At 48.6% G+C, this 22,077-nt stretch overlaps 1 protein-coding gene across 3 annotated transcripts in view; it reads left to right on the top strand.

Moving 5' to 3' along the window:
* Positions 1-22,077, top strand: part of LOC119379591 (uncharacterized) — a 184,632-nt gene that overhangs the window by 71,127 nt on the left and 91,428 nt on the right. For all 3 annotated transcript variants that reach the window (XM_049412028.1, XM_037648897.1, XM_049412027.1), the window contains one exon: positions 7,186-7,265. In XM_049412028.1, coding sequence (XP_049267985.1) covers positions 7,186-7,265 — 80 coding nt within the window. The remainder of the gene's footprint in view (positions 1-7,185; positions 7,266-22,077) is intronic.

Raw genomic sequence — 22,077 nt, 5'->3', positions numbered from 1 at the left:
TACATAGCACTTTAGGGGCTTGTCGTCCATCCATTGTCTCATGCTGCATAGTCACGCAGTGGTGAATACAGGCATAAAACAAAGCTACAATGCTCAAAAGCAGTGCAAAATAAACTAACAAGGTATACAATAATATTGCTACGAAGCGCCACCGAAGATGAAGAGAGAGACGTGATGAAAGAGGACGACGTTCCCTGATTCCGCGCGCACTTGGCTCCATCTTGTATGCCTGGTTTTGGCCTCTGTATATACCTTGTAAATATAACCTTCAACGCCTTTTTCTCCCCGTAACATTTTGGTGGAGAGTGCGGGTTCTCCCAGCTTCAACATTCACGACGCTTCTCCGCAGCGGACGCTCCTTGGCTGCCTCTGCGATGCCTGCTCACGACGAGAATGAGGATGAGTCGGAAACCTCAACGACCGTGCCTCGACTAACCACGCCGCAACCAACAGCGCGGCAACCGGCCGCTACTAACCGCACCGTCGTCCTGACACAACCGCGTGACCCAGGCACATTTTCTGGCACGGACAACACTGACGTCGAGGATTGGCTTCAGCTCTACAAACGGGTGAGCGCACTGTACAACTGGGACCCGACGCTCATGCTCGCCAATATTCTATTTTACCTTGAGGGCACGGCGAAAGTTTGGTTCTGCAACCACGAGCAAGAGATCACGAGTTGGGACGTGTGCAAACAAAAACTCATTGATCTGTTCGGCAAGCCCATTGGGCGCCGTCGCGCTGCACAGAAAGAACTCGCGTGCCGACTTCAGACCTGCACAGAGTCCTACATCACGTACATTCAAGATGTACTCGCGCTCTGCCGCAAAGTTGACTACAGGATGGCCGAGGCTGAAAAGGTCGCGCATATCCTCAAAGGAATCGCGGATGATGCGTTCACTCTTCTGGTTTTCCGCAACTCGTCGACAGTGGACGACGTCATTAATGAATGCCGACGCTTTGAAGAAGCCAAAAGTCCTCGGATTACGCCACATTTTTCACGTCTTCCCAACACGGCTGCGACGTCTACTTGCGAGGACATCCGTCCACCACCTGCTCCTGCTGCAGCTGAGAATATTGTACGCCTCGTCCGTCGCGAAATTGAAGCTGCATCTCCGGTGCCTGCGCCAGCTCGTGCCCCCGACGATTCAAACACGATTTCCCTCATCCAGACCGTTGTACGCCAGGAGCTCGCCAACGCAGGAATCCAGACGCTCTGCCCAGTGAACAGACCCGACTACCGTCCACCCGCCCTACCTGATCTGCCCCGAAACTCGTACGCCCGTCCTCGTTACCGAAACTCGGCGGAATGGCGAACCTCTGATGACAGGCCCATCTGCTTCTGCTGCGGACGCGTCGGCCACATTTCTCGCCACTGTCGCAGTTCCTGGAACTCACAGCCTTGGCCGACCTATTCCAACGCCCGACGTTCACCTGGTAGTTCCCGCCTGCCTGCGCCCCTTGAAGACGACGCCGCTACACCCTCATCGCCCGCAAGACCACACCGCTCCCCTTCGCCGTCCAGTCGCCTGTCCCGCTCTCCTCTGCGTCGTCGCTCACCTTCCCCCTTCTACTCCCGCCGCTCCTCGGAAAACTAACGGGCGCAGCTCCTGGAGGTGAGCCTGCCTTGACGACCCGACCCGAAATTCCTCTGCTTACACTACCTGGACACAACAACCTGCTCAAAGTAGATGTCGACGGCGCACCTGTTATAGCACTCATCGACACTGGCGCTCACGTATCTATTATGAACTCGAACCTCCGTGCTCGCCTAAAGAAGGTGCTCACTCCTGCTCCGATCGCTGTGGTCCGTGTAGCCGATGGTGCAACTCCAGTTGTCACTGGGATGTGTACTGCACGCGTCACTGTTGCTGGGCGCCATACTTCTGTTTTGTTCTACGTATTGGAGCAATGCCCGCATGAACTTATCTTAGGACTTGATTTTCTGTCGTCCCATTCAGGTCTTATCGACTGTGCCACGGGTGTCGTCCAACTCGCCTTACCCTATGCCGTTGAGCCTTCTGATCCTGCGCCGAGCAAGCTGTGCTCTGCCGATTTCGTTCGCGTCCCCTCTCTGGCCGTTACGTACATTGACGTCTCGCCCGATCCACCCGTGGCCGACGGAGATTACGTCGTGTCACCCAACGCTACCGTCCTCTGCTCGCAAAATGTCACGTTCCCGCACACCGTCATCCGTATTCACGCCAATGCCGCATGTCTCCCTATCGTCAATTTTGGACTATGCCCTCAGGTGCTACCCCAGGGTATCTCCCTTGCAACCCTTGCCCCGGCCTGCGACTACCACATTTCCGCTTTAACAGGGGATACACAATTGCCGACCAGTCCTGATTTGGATCCAACTTCATCAGAAAGCATGACGAAAATGATCACCTCTGACCTCCCGGCCGAACATGCGAACGCCCTTCGTGCCCTTCTCGCGTCGTACCAGGACATCTTTGATCTCAATGACCGGCCACTGGGCCAGACAACCGTTGTGAAGCATCGAATCAACACCGGCGATGCTAACCCGATCCACCGACGACCCTATCGTGTTTCCCATACTGAGCGCCAAGTCATACAGAAAGAAGTCGACAAGATGCTTGCCCGGGACATCATTGAACCTTCTTCAAGCCCCTGGGCTTCCCCTGTCGTGTTCGTTAGGAAGAAGGACAACAGCTGGCGCTTCTGTGTCGATTACCGAAATCTCAACAAGGTAACAAAAAAAGACATGTACCCCTTACCGCGGATAGATGACGCCCTTGACTGTCTCAGTGGTGCGAAGTATTTTTCTTCGATTGACCTTCGTTCCGGGTACTGGCAGATTGCAGTTGACGACATGGACCGTGAAAAGACAGCATTTGTTACGCCTGATGGCCTTTATCACTTTAAAGTGATGCCGTTCGGGTTATGCAATGCCCCAGCTACCTTTGAACGAATGATGGACGCTCTCCTTCACGGTTTTAAGTGGTCAATCTGCTTATGTTACCTCGATGACGTCATTGTCTTTTCGCCGACTTTTCAAACACACCTCGAGCGTCTCTCGACAGTTCTTTCTGTGTTCCGCAAGGCCGGACTTCAGCTCAACTCGTCGAAATGCCACTTCGGCCGCCGGCAACTTACTGTCCTCGGACATCTTGTCGATTCTTCTGGTGTTCGTCCCGATCCAGAAAAAGTTCGCGCAGTCAAGGATTTCCCTGTGCCGACCTGTGCGAACGATGTTCGCAGCTTTGTAGGCCTCTGCTCCTACTTTCGAAGATTTGTGCGCAATTTCGCTGACATTGCGCGCCCTCTCACGGACCTACTCAAGAAGGATGTGGCTTTTGCCTGGGGTCCTGAACAAGCCAGTGCCTTCACAGAACTGACCATGCGCCTCACGTCGCCACCGATTCTCGGCCACTTTGATATGTCCGCTCCAACAGAAGTGCGTACCGACGCCAGCGGCCATGGCATTGGTGCTGTCCTGGCTCAACAACAGCATGGTAGCGACCGTGTCATTGCATACGCTAGCCGTCTTTTGTCACCCGCGGAGCGCAATTATTCGATCACCGAACGCGAATGCCTCGCGCTCGTCTGGGCGGTGGGCAAATTTCGCCCATATTTGTATGGACGGCCGTTCACCGTTGTCACCGACCACCACGCCTTATGCTGGCTCTCATCGTTAAAGGATCCTACTGGACGGCTGGGTCGGTGGGCCTTACGGCTGCAAGAATATTCATTCACCGTTGTCTATAAGACGGGCCGCCAACATGAGGACGCAGATTGCTTGTCGCGTCATCCAGTAGACCCACCAGATCCTCCTGAGAGCGGCGAGTCTACATTCGTCTTGGCACTTTCAGCGTTCGCCAACATCGGAGACGAGCAACGACGTGATCCTCATTTGAGAAACATCATTAACCGGCTGAGTGGCCCCACAACTCCTCCATCTCTCCGTCTGTTTGTGCTCCAAGATGGCATCCTCTATCGTCACAACATGCATCCTGGCGGACCTGACCTGCTTCTGGTTATACCCGCACATATGCGTCAGACTGTACTCGCACAGTTACATGACACTCCAACCGCTGGTCATCTGGGCGTCTCAAGGACCTATGACCGTGTTCGACGTCGCTTCTTTTGGCCCGGTATTTACCGCTCCGTTCGCCATTACGTCGCTTCGTGCAAGCCTTGTCAGCACCGCAAAACACCAGCCACCCTACCAGCAGGGCGCCTTCAACCCATCGAGATACCAACCGAACCATTTTACAGGGTTGGTCTTGACCTCCTCGGCCCTTTTCCTCTATCCATCAGTGGAAACAAGTGGATAGCAGTTGCCACAGATTACAGCACTCGGTATGCGATCACACGGGCTATCCCTACCAGTTGCGCAACCGACGTCGCTGACTTTCTCCTCGAAGACGTCATCCTTCGTCACGGCGCTCCTCGACAGCTCATTACAGACCGGGGTCGATACTTTCTATCCAAGGTAGTCCAAGACATCTTGCACTCTTGCGCTACAAAACACAAGTTCACCACTGCGTATCACCCTCAGACCAACGGCCTAACTGAGCGGCTGAACAGAACTATAACAGACTTGCTCGCCATGTATGTTTCTCCAGATCATCGTGACTGGGACGAAGCTCTGGCGTTCGTAACGTTTGCTTACAACACGTCTCGGCATGATTCCGCAGGTTTCTCTCCATTTTTTCTCCTCTACGGACGAGAACCCACGCTGCCCTTCGACACGCTCCTTCCTCCCGTTCTTGATACGACATCAGAGTACGCTCGTGATGCCATCGCTAGAGCTACAGAAGCACGCGAGGTTGCCCGCCTTCGTCTTAGCACTTCGCAGGAAAAACAACGACGCATCTACGACGCCCGCCACCGCGATATCCACTTCAATCCTGGTGACATGGTCCTTCTTTGGACGCCCTCACGGCGAGTTGGCCTGTGCGAGAAGCTGACATCTCCGTACTCCGGTCCGTACCGGGTCTTGCGCCAAGTCACCGACGTCACGTACGAAGTCAAACCTCTGGACACTACCATAGCGCGACCCCGTGAAATTGTTCACGTCACTCGACTCAAGCGGTATCACTCGGACCAATCAAGCACCGGGTCGGTGCCTTCGCCGCCGGGGGTGATGCTACGAAGCGCCACCGAAGATGAAGAGAGAGACGTGATGAAAGAGGACGACGTTCCCTGATTTCGCGCGCACTTGGCTCCATCTTGTATGCCTGGTTTTGGCTTCTGTATATACCTTGTAAATATAACCTTCAACGCCTTTTTCTCCCCGTAACAATATAAACAGCCGAAACAACCAGAATTAATCGCAATAATTTGCCTAAAATCACGAAAAACGCTTCGGAAATATCTGGCTGATAGCCGCGCCGCGCGAGAAAAGGCGCCACAAGCGCGCGATTGCCGAGGCGGTGGCAAGCGCGCCATTGCCAAGGGAATCGCTAAGTTGCCCGCGTTACGCACTTCCTCAAGTTTCACTTATTGGATCTGCATTAGGCGCATGATTTAGAACTACACCAAGATCTACACAAAAACGACATTAGTGCAGGATTTAGCGTGGGATTTAGAACTACACCAAGAGCTACACAAGAGCGACATTAGCGCGGGATTTAGAACTACACCAAGAACCACCCAAGGGCTACATTACCGCAGGATTTAGCGTGGTATTTAGAAAGACACCAAGAGCTACACAAGAGCTACATTAGCGCAGGATTTAGAACTACACCAAGAACTACACAAGAGCTACATTACCGCAGGATTTAGCGTGGGATTTAGAACTACACCAAGAGCTACACAAGAGCTACATTAGCGCAGGATTTAGAACTACACCAAAAACTACACAAGAGCTACATTACCGCAGGATTTAGTGTGATATTTAGAACTACACCAAGAGCTACACAAGAGCTACATTAGCGCAGAATTTAGAACTACACCAAGAACTAACATTACCACAGGATTAGCGTGGGATTTAGAACTACACCAAGAGCTACACAGGAGCTACATTAGCGCAGGATTTAGAACTACACCAATAACTACACAAGAGCTACATTGCCGCAAGATTTAGTGCGGCATTTAGAACTACACCAAGAGCTACACAAGAGCTATATTACCGCAGGATTTAGTGTGGGATTTAGAACTACACCAAGAGCTAGAGTCACTCTATATGCTACCTTTAATTAGCAGAGTTGCGCATCTGTCTTCCAACGCCGCTAGCAACCATGCATTGCGGAGAAGCTGCCACTTAGGCCAATTTTTTTATTTCTCGACGCAGCCGCTGCAGCGAACTGAATTAACACTAGCCACCGACAGCCAATGTTTATCGCCCGTCTTCGACACGCCAGACAGGTTAATCCGCGACACGGTAGGCATGTCGCCTGCAAAAACGAAGGGCGACTTCACCGCATAGCTGTGGTTTCTAGCCGTACCTATGCGCAACTCTGCTACCTAAAAGTAGCATATACAGTGACTCTACCAAGAGCTACACGAGAGCGACATTAGCGCGGGATTTAGAACTACACCAAGAACGACACAAGAGCTACATTAACGCAGGATTTAGGGCAACATTTACAACTACACCAAGAACTACAAAAGAACAACATTAGCGCGGGATTTAGAACTACACCAAGAGCTACACAAGAGCTACATTAGCGCAGGATTTAGCGCTGGATTTACAACTACACCAAAAGCTACACAAGAACTACATTAGCGCAAGATCTGAACTACACCAAGGCCCACACAAGGAGGACATTAGCGCAGGATTTGAACTACACCAAGATCTACACAAGAACAACATTAGCGCAGGATTTGAACTACACCAAGATCTACACAAGAATAATATTAGCGCAGGACTTAGGACTACACCAAGAGCTACACAAGAGCTACATTAGCGCTATATCAACCGCAGAATTAGCGCTGGATTAGAGCAGGATTGGTGGCACATTAGGCGCTGCATTTAGAGTTTTTTTTTCTGCGTTGCACATAAAAAAACGCAACGTGTCATTAAATTTTCATCCTTACTGAATGTTTTTCTGTGAACGGCATTAAAATCGTATAATTTTTAACGAAACTACAGCCCATTGAATTAGGTCTGTTCTAAAAGAAACACCCTGTATACTTCAATCCATACATCACGCAGAAATTTTTGGAATGGATACCTCATTGCGAAGTTTTAACGAAAATATCACTGGATTTCAGGAGTCTCATAATCCGGATCAAGGTGGCGAAGAATAAAACTGCGCAGAGAAGACTCAAGATTACGGAAGTAAACAGAACGAGTGAGAATTATCTTTCTTCATGGCGTCTGTCATGGCAAACGCTAATCGACTTAGAATAGAAAATTGAGAAAGTTGGTATTGATTCATACTTAGGACTGTGCAGCGCTCACAAAAAGAGACAAGGGACAGAAGAAGTGCACACGACATGTCGTTGTGCACTTCTTCTGTCCCTTGTCAATTTTTGTGAGCGCTGCACAGTTCTAAGTATCAAACGCTACAATTTACAGTGTGTGTCATACTTAACGCATGGTGTCGCTTGTGTTTGTCGAAAGGCACAGTACATTTGCTGCAGCATTTTTTTCATGCAGCGCATTTTTTTCGCTGAGGTCTTCACGGATTTATTCCGTTTCGTTCATGCAAACGAAATGTTCCCCTCGCGACATTAGTAGCCGACTACGTAAACATAGGTAGATAAAATAGAAGGCACCCACTCAAGTGGAGAGGAGCAGTTGATAACAAGAAGAAAAGGGGCGAAACTTTATACATGACATACCATCAGTAACACTCGAGGCATATGCGCATGCAGCCGCATCTGCAAGGGGTGTTCAAATGAAAAGGTACGAAACGACACTGTGGGCATAAATGAAGAATTTATTCAAAGTAAACACTATGTGCCTAATCACAATGATTCCATTGATGAACGAGTCGAAGGATTCCTTGTTCCCAGAATTCCTGTGACCGTGACGAGACCAAGGAGGTTTAAAAAAAACTTCTGGAGTGGAGGTCCCCTATATGCGCCCACGCGAGCGGGTGAAGCCTGGGAAACCGGTTGGCAGCCATTTTGCTCCGGGCAAGAGGCAGCGCAACTTGAGCACGGACAGCGTAATTGTGAGCTTCCGCGGGGGCGTTTCAGCGTGAGAACTGGATAGTTAGTGTGACTTATTTGGCCGAATTTTTTTGTTGTCCTGCAGGATTGAAGAAGGCAGTTTTTTCTACCATAATACATGGGCTGAAGCGTGCCTGATAACATGTAGAATTCGCTTCCAGCATTCCCGAAATGAAGCACATGGAGGAGTTAATAAGTGGTACATAAAATTTTATTCACCCCCGGCTTTTACACAATTTCAAAAGAAAAAAGAAGAATATACAATGTGGTTTATACGTGAATCGATAAAGCAACAAATCCAAAATAACTTCAAAATGCATCATAATGCACACAATCACGAAACTAAGCGTATGAAACACGCGTCCTTAAAAACTAAACACAGCAAAAGAAGAGATACGAAAGCAGATTAATTGACTAGCTTGCTGCAGCTCTTGTTTACACTCGTCTATAATTTTTTTCAAAATAACAGTCCTTAATTGTCAGCCGTGTTCTTACTCCGCTCTGGGAGTTTTAAATGCGAGGCATTTCTTAGCGAACCTTTGGCACATTCAGCGTTTTTATCTACGAATCTATCTGCCTAGCCACCTACGCCGAGGTGCTCTCATGATCGCCTCCTTTACTTGGTGCAGACCAAAATCGGCATGGGAGGGTAAGAGGATTTGACGGATATGGCTGTCGTATCATGACATGAATAACGGGAAAATTCTGTCGCGTAGGTCGTCAAACCCTTTCCTCCAGACACGTGTGGCACATAGCCGTTTACCACTGGCCGTGGTGTACGGGTATGCGCCACATGTGATTGACAGTTTATATCTACCCAGGAACCGCGAGAACAGACATTGGTACTTTAAATGCGAGAGCGTTAAGAAAAACCGACATCGGCAGCGTTGACCCGACGAATGGAAAGAATAAATATTAAGATCACAGCAGGAATCTAACCCAAGCATTCTGCGTGGCAATCAAGTATTCTACCACAAAGGTACGTCGGGTATATAGACTGGTTCGGAAAAACAGGCGTAATGTCTGTGCAACGTCAAGTGTGGTTGTGGTGCTGGCTATCTAATTTTGCAAGAAAGCAATGCACAGTACGTATGTACTCCTACGATACAGGCGTCATATCAGATTAACGTCTGCGGTTCCAGTGTTGGCTCCGCTTTTATAGTAGTGTAATAAACATTACATTTATATTCCTATGTTTCAGCACGCTATATTGAAGCATTGCTCGACCCAGAGGAATATATTAACGAAAGTTACGTATGATATCCACATGGTTGCACCATAATGTGCACTTAGTTTCGATAATACTGACGTGTGTGTTCTAACGTGAGGGCTGACGTTACGTTGCACCTCAAAGTTACCGTTTAAACGCCAGTGTTGACGTGCCTGGTAAGCCCACGTTGTGCACACAGCTACTGCACTTACAAAAACACGTTGATCCACCTCGTAACGCTTGGCTCAAAGCCATAAAATACAGCATAGCAGTACTCGCTGACTGCTTCGCATGAAACAGATTCCCACAACGCGTGGGATCTGCCGAATTTTCTTCCGGTTGATTTCTTTTGAAATGTGGTGAAGCCTGATTTTACAGCGAAAGCTTTTATCAAATCACAACAACTGTGGGATGGTTGTCCGCTGCCGCCGCCGGTGTCCGTAACTACTATCGTGCGAAATAAGAAAAATGAAATAAATAAAAATAAACAGGCTCATATGGGATTTAAACCCGGGTCCTCTCCATGGCAGTCGAGTATTCTACCACAGAGCCACGCTAGTGACTGGAACTCCTTTGCAAAAATATCCTTACAGGCGTCATGTCGGGCAAGGAATAGCGTTAAAAGTGTAATATAGCGTGTCAGAAGAGTAAAATAACGAGCAGGCGTCACATAATGCTAATTGCGCAACGAGTGACCGGATCGTTAATTGCTTCAAATCCATTACAAAAGGCTCAGCCATTATTCTTCATCCAGGAACCACAGGCAGCATCAACAAAGTTCACATAATGCCTTACAGATGTGTAGCGGCACCTCGCTTATCCGCAGAAAGACGAATAATGGCATAGTGATTGCTTCCGTACTTCACAAAAATTATGATTTGCGACGTAGTGGGTACCTTGAAAGTGTACTTGTATTAGTTTCCCCAAGAGAGTTTAGAACGGGCTCTAGAAAGGCCGCTCTTCCAGCTTTCGCTGTGACTGTGCTGCGCGCAGGCCCGGCGTTTTTTATATACAGCTTGGTAATCTTCGACAAATTGTAAATGCGGTTATCGAGTAGATCGCAGTCCAACAAGTGAGACATCCACAACACTCGCTTGTCACCAAAGGAGCGGAAAAATTCGCCATCTGTGGAACTTCCGCGCGGGCTCAAGCGACGACCGACACGTTTTCTGCCCGGAGCAATATGGCGGTCGTCGGCTTCAGCGGCGGCTCGCCGCCTCCACTCCAGAAGTTTTTTTTTCAACCTCCTTGGACGAGACCCAGTCCTTCACAGCGTTCTTGAGTTTGTCCTTCGAGTTGAAGCGCTTCCCTTTCAAGGGTTTTTTCAGGGGACCAAACACATGAAAATTACAGACGATGAATGGCGGCTGGTTTAACACCTTCCGCTGACAGAAATTTTTTCACGGCCCCCTACTCCTCAGCCGTCGAATTTTGCTATGTGAACGCCATCCTGTCCTCACACGCACTGCCTCGTCAATTGGACGGCGCTCTTTATAAAAGCCTCTGCTCTGTACTGCGCATGCGGGTGCCCCCGCATGCTCCTGTCTACGGCAGAGACTCCAATCGTATCGCCCAGACGTATCGCTACATTCTTCCATAGCGACATAGGCATCTATGTAAACAGTCATGTCGTTACGACGTTTCGTACCTTTTCATTTGAACGCCCCTTGGAAACTTCTATAGGTGTGCTGGTTGAGGGCTGTATACTATGCGGAATTACGCAGTAAAAAGAGAAACAGTTCATTATTCGATGCGAAGATTATTAGATTGCTCCGACAGCCGTCTACAGAGAGAAGGCGGATGCCGCTGTCACAAGCAACTTCCAGGTCACGAATGTCGAACCTTCCAAGGTCAAGGCAGGAGCGGCCAAACTTTGTGAAGAGGCTGGGCTTCAGAAACTGGCGTCGTCAATGCGGTCAGTGAAGGGCTTGAAACTTTCGGTGTTCTTTTCGGCAAAGACGCATAAGCCGGAGATTCCCTTCCGCGTGATTGTCTTGGAACAGGGCACTTGGCAGTGCCTTGTGGGAAGGTTCTTGCAACGTTCCCTATCCGTCCTTGATGTGGAAGATCTCTGCCTAATCAGGAAGCCAAAAGAAGTGTCTGACTTTTTTCAGCAAGGGTGTCCTTCAAAAGTGAGCTTCTTTTCAGTCGATGTTAAGGACTTATACTATTCCTTGCCATTGGACCAGGTCTGCGCAGAGGTGAGCGAATGCATCGACCGCTATGGGAGCGCCATGTTTCAGGACTCATGTGGAACCAGCGTCAGGAACTTTTTAGAAACGCCGAGCTTTTATTTACGTTCCACATCTATAATGCATCATGGCAAACTTTTTATTCACAAAGAAGGTGTTTGCATAGGTTCGTGTCTCGCCCCGATCCTGACAGATCCCTCATGGAATGCCTGCATCAGACGACCACTGTAAAAGTGTTTAGATTCGTGAACGAGTCTTTAATATTTTACAGGTCTAACCACTCAGCGATGTGTTGATCGAATTGTTGAAGTGTTTCGCTCTTGCATGAGCAAACTGCAACTAACCACTGAGTTTCCCACTGGTAGCAGACTACGGTTTCTTGACCTTGAAATATTTTTATGCGACCACGTGTGCTGGCAGTATGCCCCTCGCTCCAAGAAAAGCTTGTTATCTCACAGTTCTGCGCATTGTAAACTTGTCAAGCGAGCGATTGCAAAATCTTGTCTAGGGGCAGCGTTGTCGCGATCATCGATCATGCCATCACACAATGTACACTAGGTCTGACTCCCAGGTGCGCAGACTGCGCATGGCAGGCAACCCGGACAACTTACTGTGTTCCATAGCCGAAGGTCTTCTAGAAGGCTTAAAACAGCCAAAAATTGATTAGTCGACAGGAAAAGAGCCCACTTTCAAAAACAGCGGTAATTCCGTATTTGCATAGGTGTCGCATTGTTTAAAAAAAGTAGCACAAAAAGCAGGCATCAGAGTTGTCTGTTCAGCAAAAAATGAGTTCTCTGGTATGTGCAATAAGGTGAACAGAGAAGACAGAGGGCCTCGCGTGTGTGATAAGAAACACGCCAGAGAGTTTGTTGAATGCTGTCATAACACGGTATACGAAATCCCCCTCTCATGCGGCCGCTGCTACATCGGGCAAACTGGCTCGTGTGTAAATGACCGCCTCAGGGAACACCGCAATCCAATGCGGGGTTCAGTAGGCAGCCACCTAGCTGCGCACAGCTCCGTATGCGGCTGTCATGCTATGTTAGATCAATGTAAGATACTTCTGCGATACAGTGATCAACGAGCACGTGAGATTTATGAGGCGTTTTGCATTGACAAAAAAGGTGAAATGTGCGTGAGTGTGCCTTCGTGAGCTCTCCTCATCAGGGAAATTGCCTATCTGTCTAGTGGATGACGGTTTTTACATTTTTTCAGAAGCTTATATAGAATTCATGAACAAAGTTCCACGTCACTGTTCTCCTCTCCTTCCTTTCATGCTGCGTGTGCTATATATACCCCCATGTACGGAATAAAGACTTGGTTGTAAGTCAGCGCTTGGTCCGTCTCATTCACTGTCCCGTGTTTCGCGCTGTTTCTCGTATCGTTGAACATGTACCAACCGTCCCGATTACGCACCTTAATGCGAAGCAGCTTTTGCTCGGGGCTGTGTCCGGCGGTGGCGTCCGCGCTCCACTGCGCATGTGCCTACTCTCTCTCCCACTCTTCTCCTTCACGTAGGTGTTCGGTTGCCTTCTCTCCTCTCCTCCCCCGCGCTGCAGCCGCGGCGCAGCCTCTCCTCCCACATGACGCAGCCGCGCCGCAGCCAAACACAGCCTGTAACCCACTCTCTCCTCTCCCTCCCCCATTTCATGTGTATATAAGCGGGTGCGCTCGGTCGGCTTCCGTCATTCTTGCTTCGCTCCCGTTGAGATGAATTGTAACGTCAACGTCGGCGCCAGTTGCAGCAGCACTCCAACCTCTGCCGAGATCGAGATCGTCGCGGAGCAGCAGCGCGGGGCTCGCGATGCCGAACCGAACGGCTGCACTGGCAAGGTGATGCCGAACTTCGGGCCAGGAAGCGCAAGCGAAACGGCAACGTCGAGCCGCAAACCCCGAGGTCCGGAACGCCGACGTCGAAGCCAAGCGTCAGGGTCGGAAAGCGCTGATGGAAAGCAATGCACAAACACAACTTAATGACAACACAAACACTAAATACAAACGTCACACACTAACGGAAACGCCGAGTGGACGTAACGGAAACTTGGTGTGCGCCCCCAATGCTGCTTCGCATCCCCTCATGGTTCCCTTGAGTGAGAGATGGTGTAATTTTTGACCTTGGCGTATCGGATACACATAATAAATGGCACAGTTACATTAGTAAATCAAATCAACGTATTCCGAAGTTTCTCGTTTGGCACGTTAGCCTTTTCCCAGTCACACCAGTCAAGAGAAGTATCGGAGTATATCAAGGGTCTGCCCACTCTATCCGGCGCGCCCACCGTGAAGACAGTCACAGCAGGGTGACACTCACCAGGGTATCCTTACCTTCATATGTCCTCAGCCTCGCGAGGTGAGGGTGAGGACGATGACGATGACAATGTGAGGCTATATACAGAACAAGTAATTAATTTTACTTATGTGCAGAGAAGTGACCTAGGTCACATGCGTGATGGATGAGTGAGGGTCCCAAAGTTTTGAAGCGCACTGGCAGGATGCCCACTTATAACTTACTTCAGTGGTAAATCATAGTTGGCCCTTGTTACAGCTAGACTTACGACTGGTAGTTGACTGATTGAAGGCACGTTCGATCGTCACATTGCACAAATGTGTTGCTGTAGTGACTGCAACAGTGTAAAAGCAAAATCGAGTTAATTGTAGCAGCAGTGAGTGCGTGAACAGTGGCTGTAGCTTTTGACCTCGCTCTCGCGTTTCTTTTTAGTGGCACGACTACCGAGTGACACTCTTTGCTATTTTTCCAGACCACCCTGTCAAGGGTCGGTGGGAGTTATCCGAAAACCTTGAATATGTATGTATACTGTAAAGGTTGAGCTAAGGGTTGCTGGGAGAAAATGGACATCAAGGGATGTCATAAAAATAAAATTATAAAAACATGATTGATCCCTCCATCATACGAATCGGTATAACAATAAAGTGAAACAAGTCCTCACATAAGTAGTTCAATGTACAGCCTCCAGCACTTTTAACTATATCATTCGAGCGTCGATCGTACGCAGTATGAGCGCCTTACGATGGCGATAATCTGCGTGACCGGCAGTAGTATACGCAGCCGCACAAAGCAGCGCTAGTGCTCCTATGTGCGCTTGGACGTACTACTGCCGGTCTCCCAGATTATCGCCATCGTAAGGCGTTCAGTGGACGCTCGAGGGATATAGTTAAAAATGCTGGAGTCTGTACATTGATATACGAGAGCTTGCACAATATCTCTTGATGCCTGGTAGCTATATCAGCGTTTGATGTGTATGCACCCGCGTTGCCGCCTGGTGCTGCATATCCCTTCCAACGACTAACGTCCACGATCATGAATAAACCTTTGTGGTAGCTGTAGTAGTTAACATGTACCTGGACAAAGCATACGGTGAATCCCGGGGAAATCAAGGATCAATACATCGACTTATAAGAAAAAGAAGATGGTTCACAGGTAATCATAAGTTTACCAACAAAATTAGTGCGAGTACCACTCGCATTAGTGTCGCTTTACTTTCTTTTTTCTTCCACAGTTTATTGTGGTTCAGCACGCTCCCTTATGCGAAGTAAACTTTCTGGAATTCAAATCGTCTTGCTCAGGTTAGGAAACGACAATATTATGACGTTTGAGGCTTTTTAGCACTCGCAGACGCAGTGATTAGAACATCAAAACAAAAAACAAATTGAGCGGAAACCACATGGGTTGATTCTCAATGCAAGCGGTTAGGTGGACAGAAGGCTATTCCTCCGTAAGTGCAGATGTCACATAATCCGTCGTTTTAAGAGACTCTACTGACCGACTTTGACCCCTAATAGGTTGTCTAGAATATATCACCACGCTTTCAAACTTACTCGAGATTAAAGGGGTCGGTCTTGGTGAGAAAACACATCCTGGGTAAAGCAGACACTGGTATTAACAGCCCAGCCAAATCTTGCAGTCGTGCACGACTGGTATTAATAGCCCAGCCAAATCTTGCAGTCGTGCGCGGCATGAAGGGTTTGAAAGCGAAGCGCGAAGTTGCCATTTTCTCAGGTGCCCTCTTTTCATTGAGAGTTGTGTGCTCACTCTCTCCAGAGCTTCCAGCCCCTGCTGTTGACGCCAAACAATTGATAGGATGATATTGTCCAATTAACGACATAAATCAAGAGCGGAGTTTGGCTCAGATGCGCTTCTTGCCACGGGATGCCACCACGTGCCGGCGCCGTGCTCCATAGACGTCAGACTTGGCCCAGGCGGCGCTGCGAAAAAGAGCGCCACCAGCGCCCTCATGGCAGCCCTGGCGTTAACTGGGTAGTAAAAAGAGAGCCGTCCGCAAGCGAATGTGCATAGCCATAATAGACCCTCCCCCCCCCCCCACCCCCCTCTTTCGTTGGTGTCGAGGCGAGGTTTCCTGAAAATCAAGGACCTGGAAAGCTTCTTCAAAAAATCGACGCGTCAAAAAAGTAGGAAGCTCATTAAAGCGAACTGTGGGTACAATGCAAAAGAAGTTTCAGTTATTCCGGCGCGCTGCGACTCGCAAGTACAAGCGAGCACGGCACGACATCGAGTTCGAGGTAAGCCCTCCGACGTCTGTTCTCTATCGCCTAAATGCGTTAATATGGGGTATATACGTAATACCAAAGCGATGAAGTACATACAGGATCAATTTACTTAGCTATGTATCTTACCATCAGTGGTACAAAGCTCGCTTTGTCAGGCATGAATGGCCTTGGCGATTTTCGCCTTTTAAGATGCATTCTGCCTTCATCTCTCGCTTCTTGTGCATTAGACTGTTTTATTACGCATCCTCAAATGAACTCTTGGTGGTTGTCTTCCGTTTGTATATAATGCAAATGGTGGCACGTGTGTGTTCACTTTCGCGGGGTACAACCAGGCAAAACCGTGGCTTCCGAGATAGATACGGCAATCGCGGAAGCAACGGGAAAACAAACCTGAAGCTGGTCACGACCAACATTTTGCGATTTGCTTGTAGGACGTACGTCTTAGCTAGTTAGAACCGGAACTCTGAGCCTTCAAAACGTGCGTGCACGATGCTGAGTGGTGACGACCAACTCAGATTATAGCATGTTGCGGCGTGCGTATCACGCGTCTTCAGCCTGCCTCCAGCTGCTCACTCCGTGTTACACGGCACGCACTGCGGTGAGAGCCTCTGCTGAGCTTCATAGTCAAGGTTACCACGGTTCGCCATCAGGGCTACGCAAAACAACAGCAGAGCCACATTATAACACTTTCTCATGCGACCGGCGGTGGAGAACGCGCGGTACTTCGCTTAACCAACGCGCTCGCAACAGCCCGTATCCAGCGCTCTCGCTTTCTGCTTCGTAAGACAACTATGGAAATCGGTAAAACTGAACGTTGTTAACCAGTCCTTTACGTCCGTAGCAATTCACAATGCAACAATAGCGTCGACTGCGGCGTTTCTTCGTAACGTGCGTAGCGGTCTCTTCTGCTGTTGGTTTCGCCGTCGTTCTGGCGAGTGATCCAGCAGTGATCCAGTTCAACGGCCCGTCCGACTAGCGGAGAGAAATTCACAGCTCTTTCTGAGTGTTAAATGCGCAAACACACGCAATATTAAGTTCGATCGTTGTTTCGCACTCGCTAGTTGGACCTCGTCCCACAACAAACTGTGCCCGGGAGTCGGTTTTTGTACTACCAATAATGCTCCGACAGGTGGCGCCGCGCGTCTTGTAAGTTTGCATCAATCTACTCGTGAGGCACTAAACGCCGATACTGATGCCATTCGATGATCGCTTGGAGAAGTGGTTCAGGACCCCTTTAACAACACCACTCTATATCCACGCTGGTGGGAAACGGATCATTTCCGTATAGCAGGTCTGCTGCAGGTCCGCGCTCGCTTTTTTTACTGAATGACTGCACGTCGTCTCATTGCCGCGCTTATTTGCTTCGAGATCTCTGAGTGGGGCCCCTTCGCGTGTGACGTCAGAGAGGGGACTCGGGTGCCGCTCTTCGCGCGATCGCTCGCTACGTGAAGGCTGCTCGACGCTACCGGCTTGTATGTCCTGCTAGAGTTATTGAAACATTAGTGGGCAAGTTCATAAAGCAATTTGTACTGAATGTTCAAGCAAAATGCCCAGCGAAATCGAGTGGAGTTGCCGTCAGGAGCACGTTCAGTGTCGATTGCTCGTGGGGTTGTCTGTAGGGATGGTAAAATCGATTAAAGGTCCGCAATTAATCGATTAATCGTCATCGATTTCCGCCTGTCGAATAATCTAATTAATCGATTAAAACTATTCGATTAACCCATATATTGTCACGTGGTCGTGACGTTGACGAAGACAGGAGTCGGCGTTTGCAGAATAAAACTGTTTATTTGGCCGAACTTGTGGTCGGGAAAATGAGAACTAGAGCTACAGAAATACACGCTGTACAATGATAGCGGCGAACAGGGTGTCGTCCGTCGATCAACTGACAAGCGGTCAAGTGCGTCGGCTTTTATACAGGTGCTATCGAACTTTCCAGCGATATCGCTGGTGGCGGCGTTATCTCTCGATAAAGCTGGAACATTCGCGTGCGGCGCGAAATCTTAACAAAACGATCTACTACAATCGAGAAGCTTCTCGAACACTGCTTCGCGGACAGCCTCGAGTGTTGATAACCGTCCTTGCTGGTCAAAACAAAAAAAAAACATCAAAATAAAACAAGAAGTGGGCGTGGCAATATGCCCAGTGTCCTACATATAGGACGCTTCTTTGATACACTCTAACATCGCTATTTCTTTAGCTTATGACTAGCGCCACCTACAGCACATCAAGCAGGCCTCATTCTCAACGTGTGCAAGCCTAGAGATTGCTTGCTGTTCATGCTGCCACGTGCCGACCGCTTTCTCCGGGCAAACGCGTGCTTTGTATGAAATACGTCATGGAGAGGAACAAGTGCAATGGTCGGTGTGCATGTGAAATGTTTCAAGGCTTACCACACCCGCACATGGCACCCCTAATGCCCAGTGTGCTATATGTATAGGACGTCTTGAAAAACAGTTTTGCGTTTACTTGGCAGTAAATAAAGAACTTGTGCTTTCTTTTGAGGGTAGAAGTACACTTTTTGTGAAGAAAAATATTTGTTTTGTCATTTTTTGAGAGTTCGGGCATATATGGGTTCTGTTCTGTTCTGTTCTAACTGTTTTGCTGTGGAGAGGTTGAGGTCCATATTGCCTCGGCTACTCCATATCACGAAGTTATGCAGCGAAAAAAAAAAGAATAATACTGAACGGTACCTAAACATGAACAATCCGCACACTGAAATCACTTCAAATATCACACCAATACACAGTTTGCTTGCAGCAGTTCACACTGTCGTAAACTGTTCACCCGCACACCTTCCTTTTCTACTATCAGTATATGCACTAACACCTTTCATATAAATCCATCCCTGGCTGTCTATCACAGGCGCTTATCCAGTCCGGTCTCCACTAAAAAATCTGTCAGGAAGATGTTCGCCTTTTTCTGAAGATGCATCTCAGGCCATGGTCCAAGTAATTTCTTTAATGTGAGGGGCCGTCTGTCCAAACTTGCTAATTTTTTCTTTCATTTTTCTCTTTCATTCGCGTATTTAACGCACTCCAAAAGAATATGGCGAACATTTTCTTCTGCTTGACGACAATGGCATTCCGGGGAGTTGGATCGATGTATCTTGTGCAGGAAGCTGTTTGTGTAGGCTACTTCCAATCGAAGTCTGTGGATTAAAGTCTCTAAGTGTTGTGGGAGATCTATCGGTATAAAAAATTTTCTGTGTGGATCAACTTCATAAAGTACTGATTCCTTTGATTTAGGGCTATCAAATTACTTCTCCATCGAACATTGGTTAGCTCCTTGCGTTATAAAATGTCGAATATCCGCCCCAGACACAGGGATTGCGCAATCCCGTCCTTCGTTCAATGCTTTCTTCGCGAAGCTGTCAGCCTCTTCATTTCCCTTTATTCCAATGTGACTGGGTATCCATTGGAATACGATGTTGTGACCCTGCGCTGAGGCATATTCCACCGTTTCTGCAATACATTGTGCTATTTCACCATTTTTGTAAAGTGATCTCGCATTTCTGATTAGCTGAAGGGCAGGTTTGCTATCCATACATATCACCCACTTTCGTGGCTCAGAATTCTCGCAGATAAGATTAACTGCTTCAAAGATAGCCACCAATTGTGATGTCGTCGATGAAGATTTGTGCGATAATTTGTACATTCTCTTTTCCTGTAGTTCGGGTATAAGAACCGCACAGGCTGACGCTTCTTCAGTGCATGATCCATCTGTATATATCTTCGTTTTGTCATTATGCGTTATATGAAAATGATGAAGTACCATCTGTGCGGCTACTAGAAGCGCCATGTCTGCTTTCTTCCGTATGCCATCTATTTCATAGATAACGCTGAGAAGCGGCAGCGTCCAAGGTGGTTTTGAAGGTTTCCATCGTTTAAATCCTGGTACTACTGCTTGAAATGATGATACACTATCCTGTAGTCTCGTTGCCGTCCTTTGTGTTAGTGCACCAGATAAAGGATGACTTTCATGTTGCGTGAAAATTCTAAATAAATTTCGACATGTTTCTTTAGATCGAAGTACTGCCAAAGGTGGTTGTCGAGCCTCTGCATACACTAAAGCACTGGAAGTTGACCGTGGCAGCCCCAGACATACCCTCAAGCTCCTTGCCAATAACAAGTGGAGTCTCCTTTCGGTGGAGGCTGGAAGTCCGTGCAGCAGCGGCAGTGAGTAACTTACGACGGGGCGTATCCACGCAACATGTAGGGCTAATAACGACTCTGTAGTACCGCCCCATTTTGCCCCGCAGAGATGCCGGAGGATTCGAATGGCCTGATTCACTTTTTGTTCAAGGGACTGGACATGAGGCGACCATGTTAGTCTCCGGTCTAAAATCACTCCCAAGAATCTATGAGTTTTTACCATTTGAATAGGCTGGTTTTGCAGAATAATCTGGAAATCTCCAGGTCTTTTCAATGTAAACGGTAGTATGGCTGTTTTAGCGAGACTCAGTGCCATACCTCTTTGTCTTAGAAAACGGTCTACATAATCCAATCCTTCTTGTAAAGTTTGTTGGACATCCAAAAACGATGGACCAGACGTCCATATACTTATATCATCGGCATATACTGAACATCTGATGTTAGGTGGAAGATTATACGGGAGCTGCGCCATGACTGCATTGAAGAGAGTAGGACTTAGCACGCTGCCCTGGGGCACTCCTTGGTTGACGACGTGTTCTGACGTTGGGCCCTCCTGTGTAACTACAAAAATTTGCCGGTGCCCCAGGAAGTCAGCGATCCAACGCAGTATCTTGCCCTTGAATCCCTGCAGGGCCAGGCCTTCCAGAATGTGAACGTGACTCACTGTGTCGTATGCTCGTTGGACATCAAGGAATACAGCGACAGTGATGTTTCCTTCCGTACGTTGGTTTTCCACATCTGTGACCAAGTCCAAAATGCAGTCCATTGTGCATCTACCTCTTCTGAAGCCGGCTATGCTTTCTGGTAGTAGTTTCTTCATGTCTTGCCACCATAAAATTCGTTCATTGATCATTTTCTCCATCACTTTCGAAATACAACTTGTCAAACTAACCGGCCTAAACGAATCCAACTGCATAGGGCTCTTCCCTGGCTTTAGCAACGGTACCATTTTCGATATCTTCCAACTTTCCGGAACCTTTTCTTCTTGCCAACTTTTATTGTAAATGTCCAACAGGTGTAATTTTCCTTTCTCGCACAAATAACCCAGTGCAGCGTATGTAACTCCATCTGGTCCGGGTGAACTTGTTCGTTTTACAGAAGACAGCACATATTGGAGCTCCTCTGGTGTGAAGCTGTCATCCAGATTTGATGAACTGACCGCAGAGAACTTCGTTACAACCGCCGAAGCTGATTCTGCTGAGGATTTATATTCGCTAGTTTGGACGGCCTCTCCATTTCTCAGTATAAGATAGCAAAATTCTTCGGCAATCACACGTTCGCTAACTCCTCAAGATAGCGCTAGAGCCTGTAGTGGTCTCGAGTGGACTACTGGCTGTCGGAGGGCGCGTACCATGTTCCACAGTTGAGGCGCCGAGGTAAATGGAGAAAGTGAGGGACATAAATCTTGCCACCTTTTGGTTGAAAGCTTCTGCAGTTGGTTCTGCATTGCAGAATGTACTTTCTGTGCAACCTTGAAATCTTCTAAATTTCCCGACCTGCGATATCTTCCTTCAGATCGACGTCGTATTGCCCGAAACCGCTCATACTCAGCGTCAACACCCGCATACCCATCTGGAATGGGTACTGCACGAGTAGCTTTTGTTAATCGATTACGGCACCCCCCCCCTCCCGCCCCCAACCTCGCCCCTTGGCCGGAGCGCATGACTGCGAGGCGCACTATCCTGAGACGCAGATGCCGCGCCTCTCTTTCACTGCTTTCACTACAGCGCATATTTATGCGCTAGCAGAACGAGCCCGGAGCTGGTGGCGGCCATACCCCATAGACAAAGACATGAACTCGCCCTGATCTCCGTCGCGTACGGCGTCCAACTCCAAGCACTCCCCAATGCTTCAAGCCCTGGAAGGTGGCGGCTCCGCCCCATCGAGGCAGAAATGAACTTGC

The sequence above is a fragment of the Rhipicephalus sanguineus genome, chromosome 1 (genome assembly GCF_013339695.2).
Source record: "Rhipicephalus sanguineus isolate Rsan-2018 chromosome 1, BIME_Rsan_1.4, whole genome shotgun sequence".
Classification (NCBI taxonomy): Eukaryota; Metazoa; Arthropoda; class Arachnida; order Ixodida; family Ixodidae; genus Rhipicephalus; species Rhipicephalus sanguineus.
This window is presented reverse-complemented; position numbering and strand designations above follow the sequence as displayed.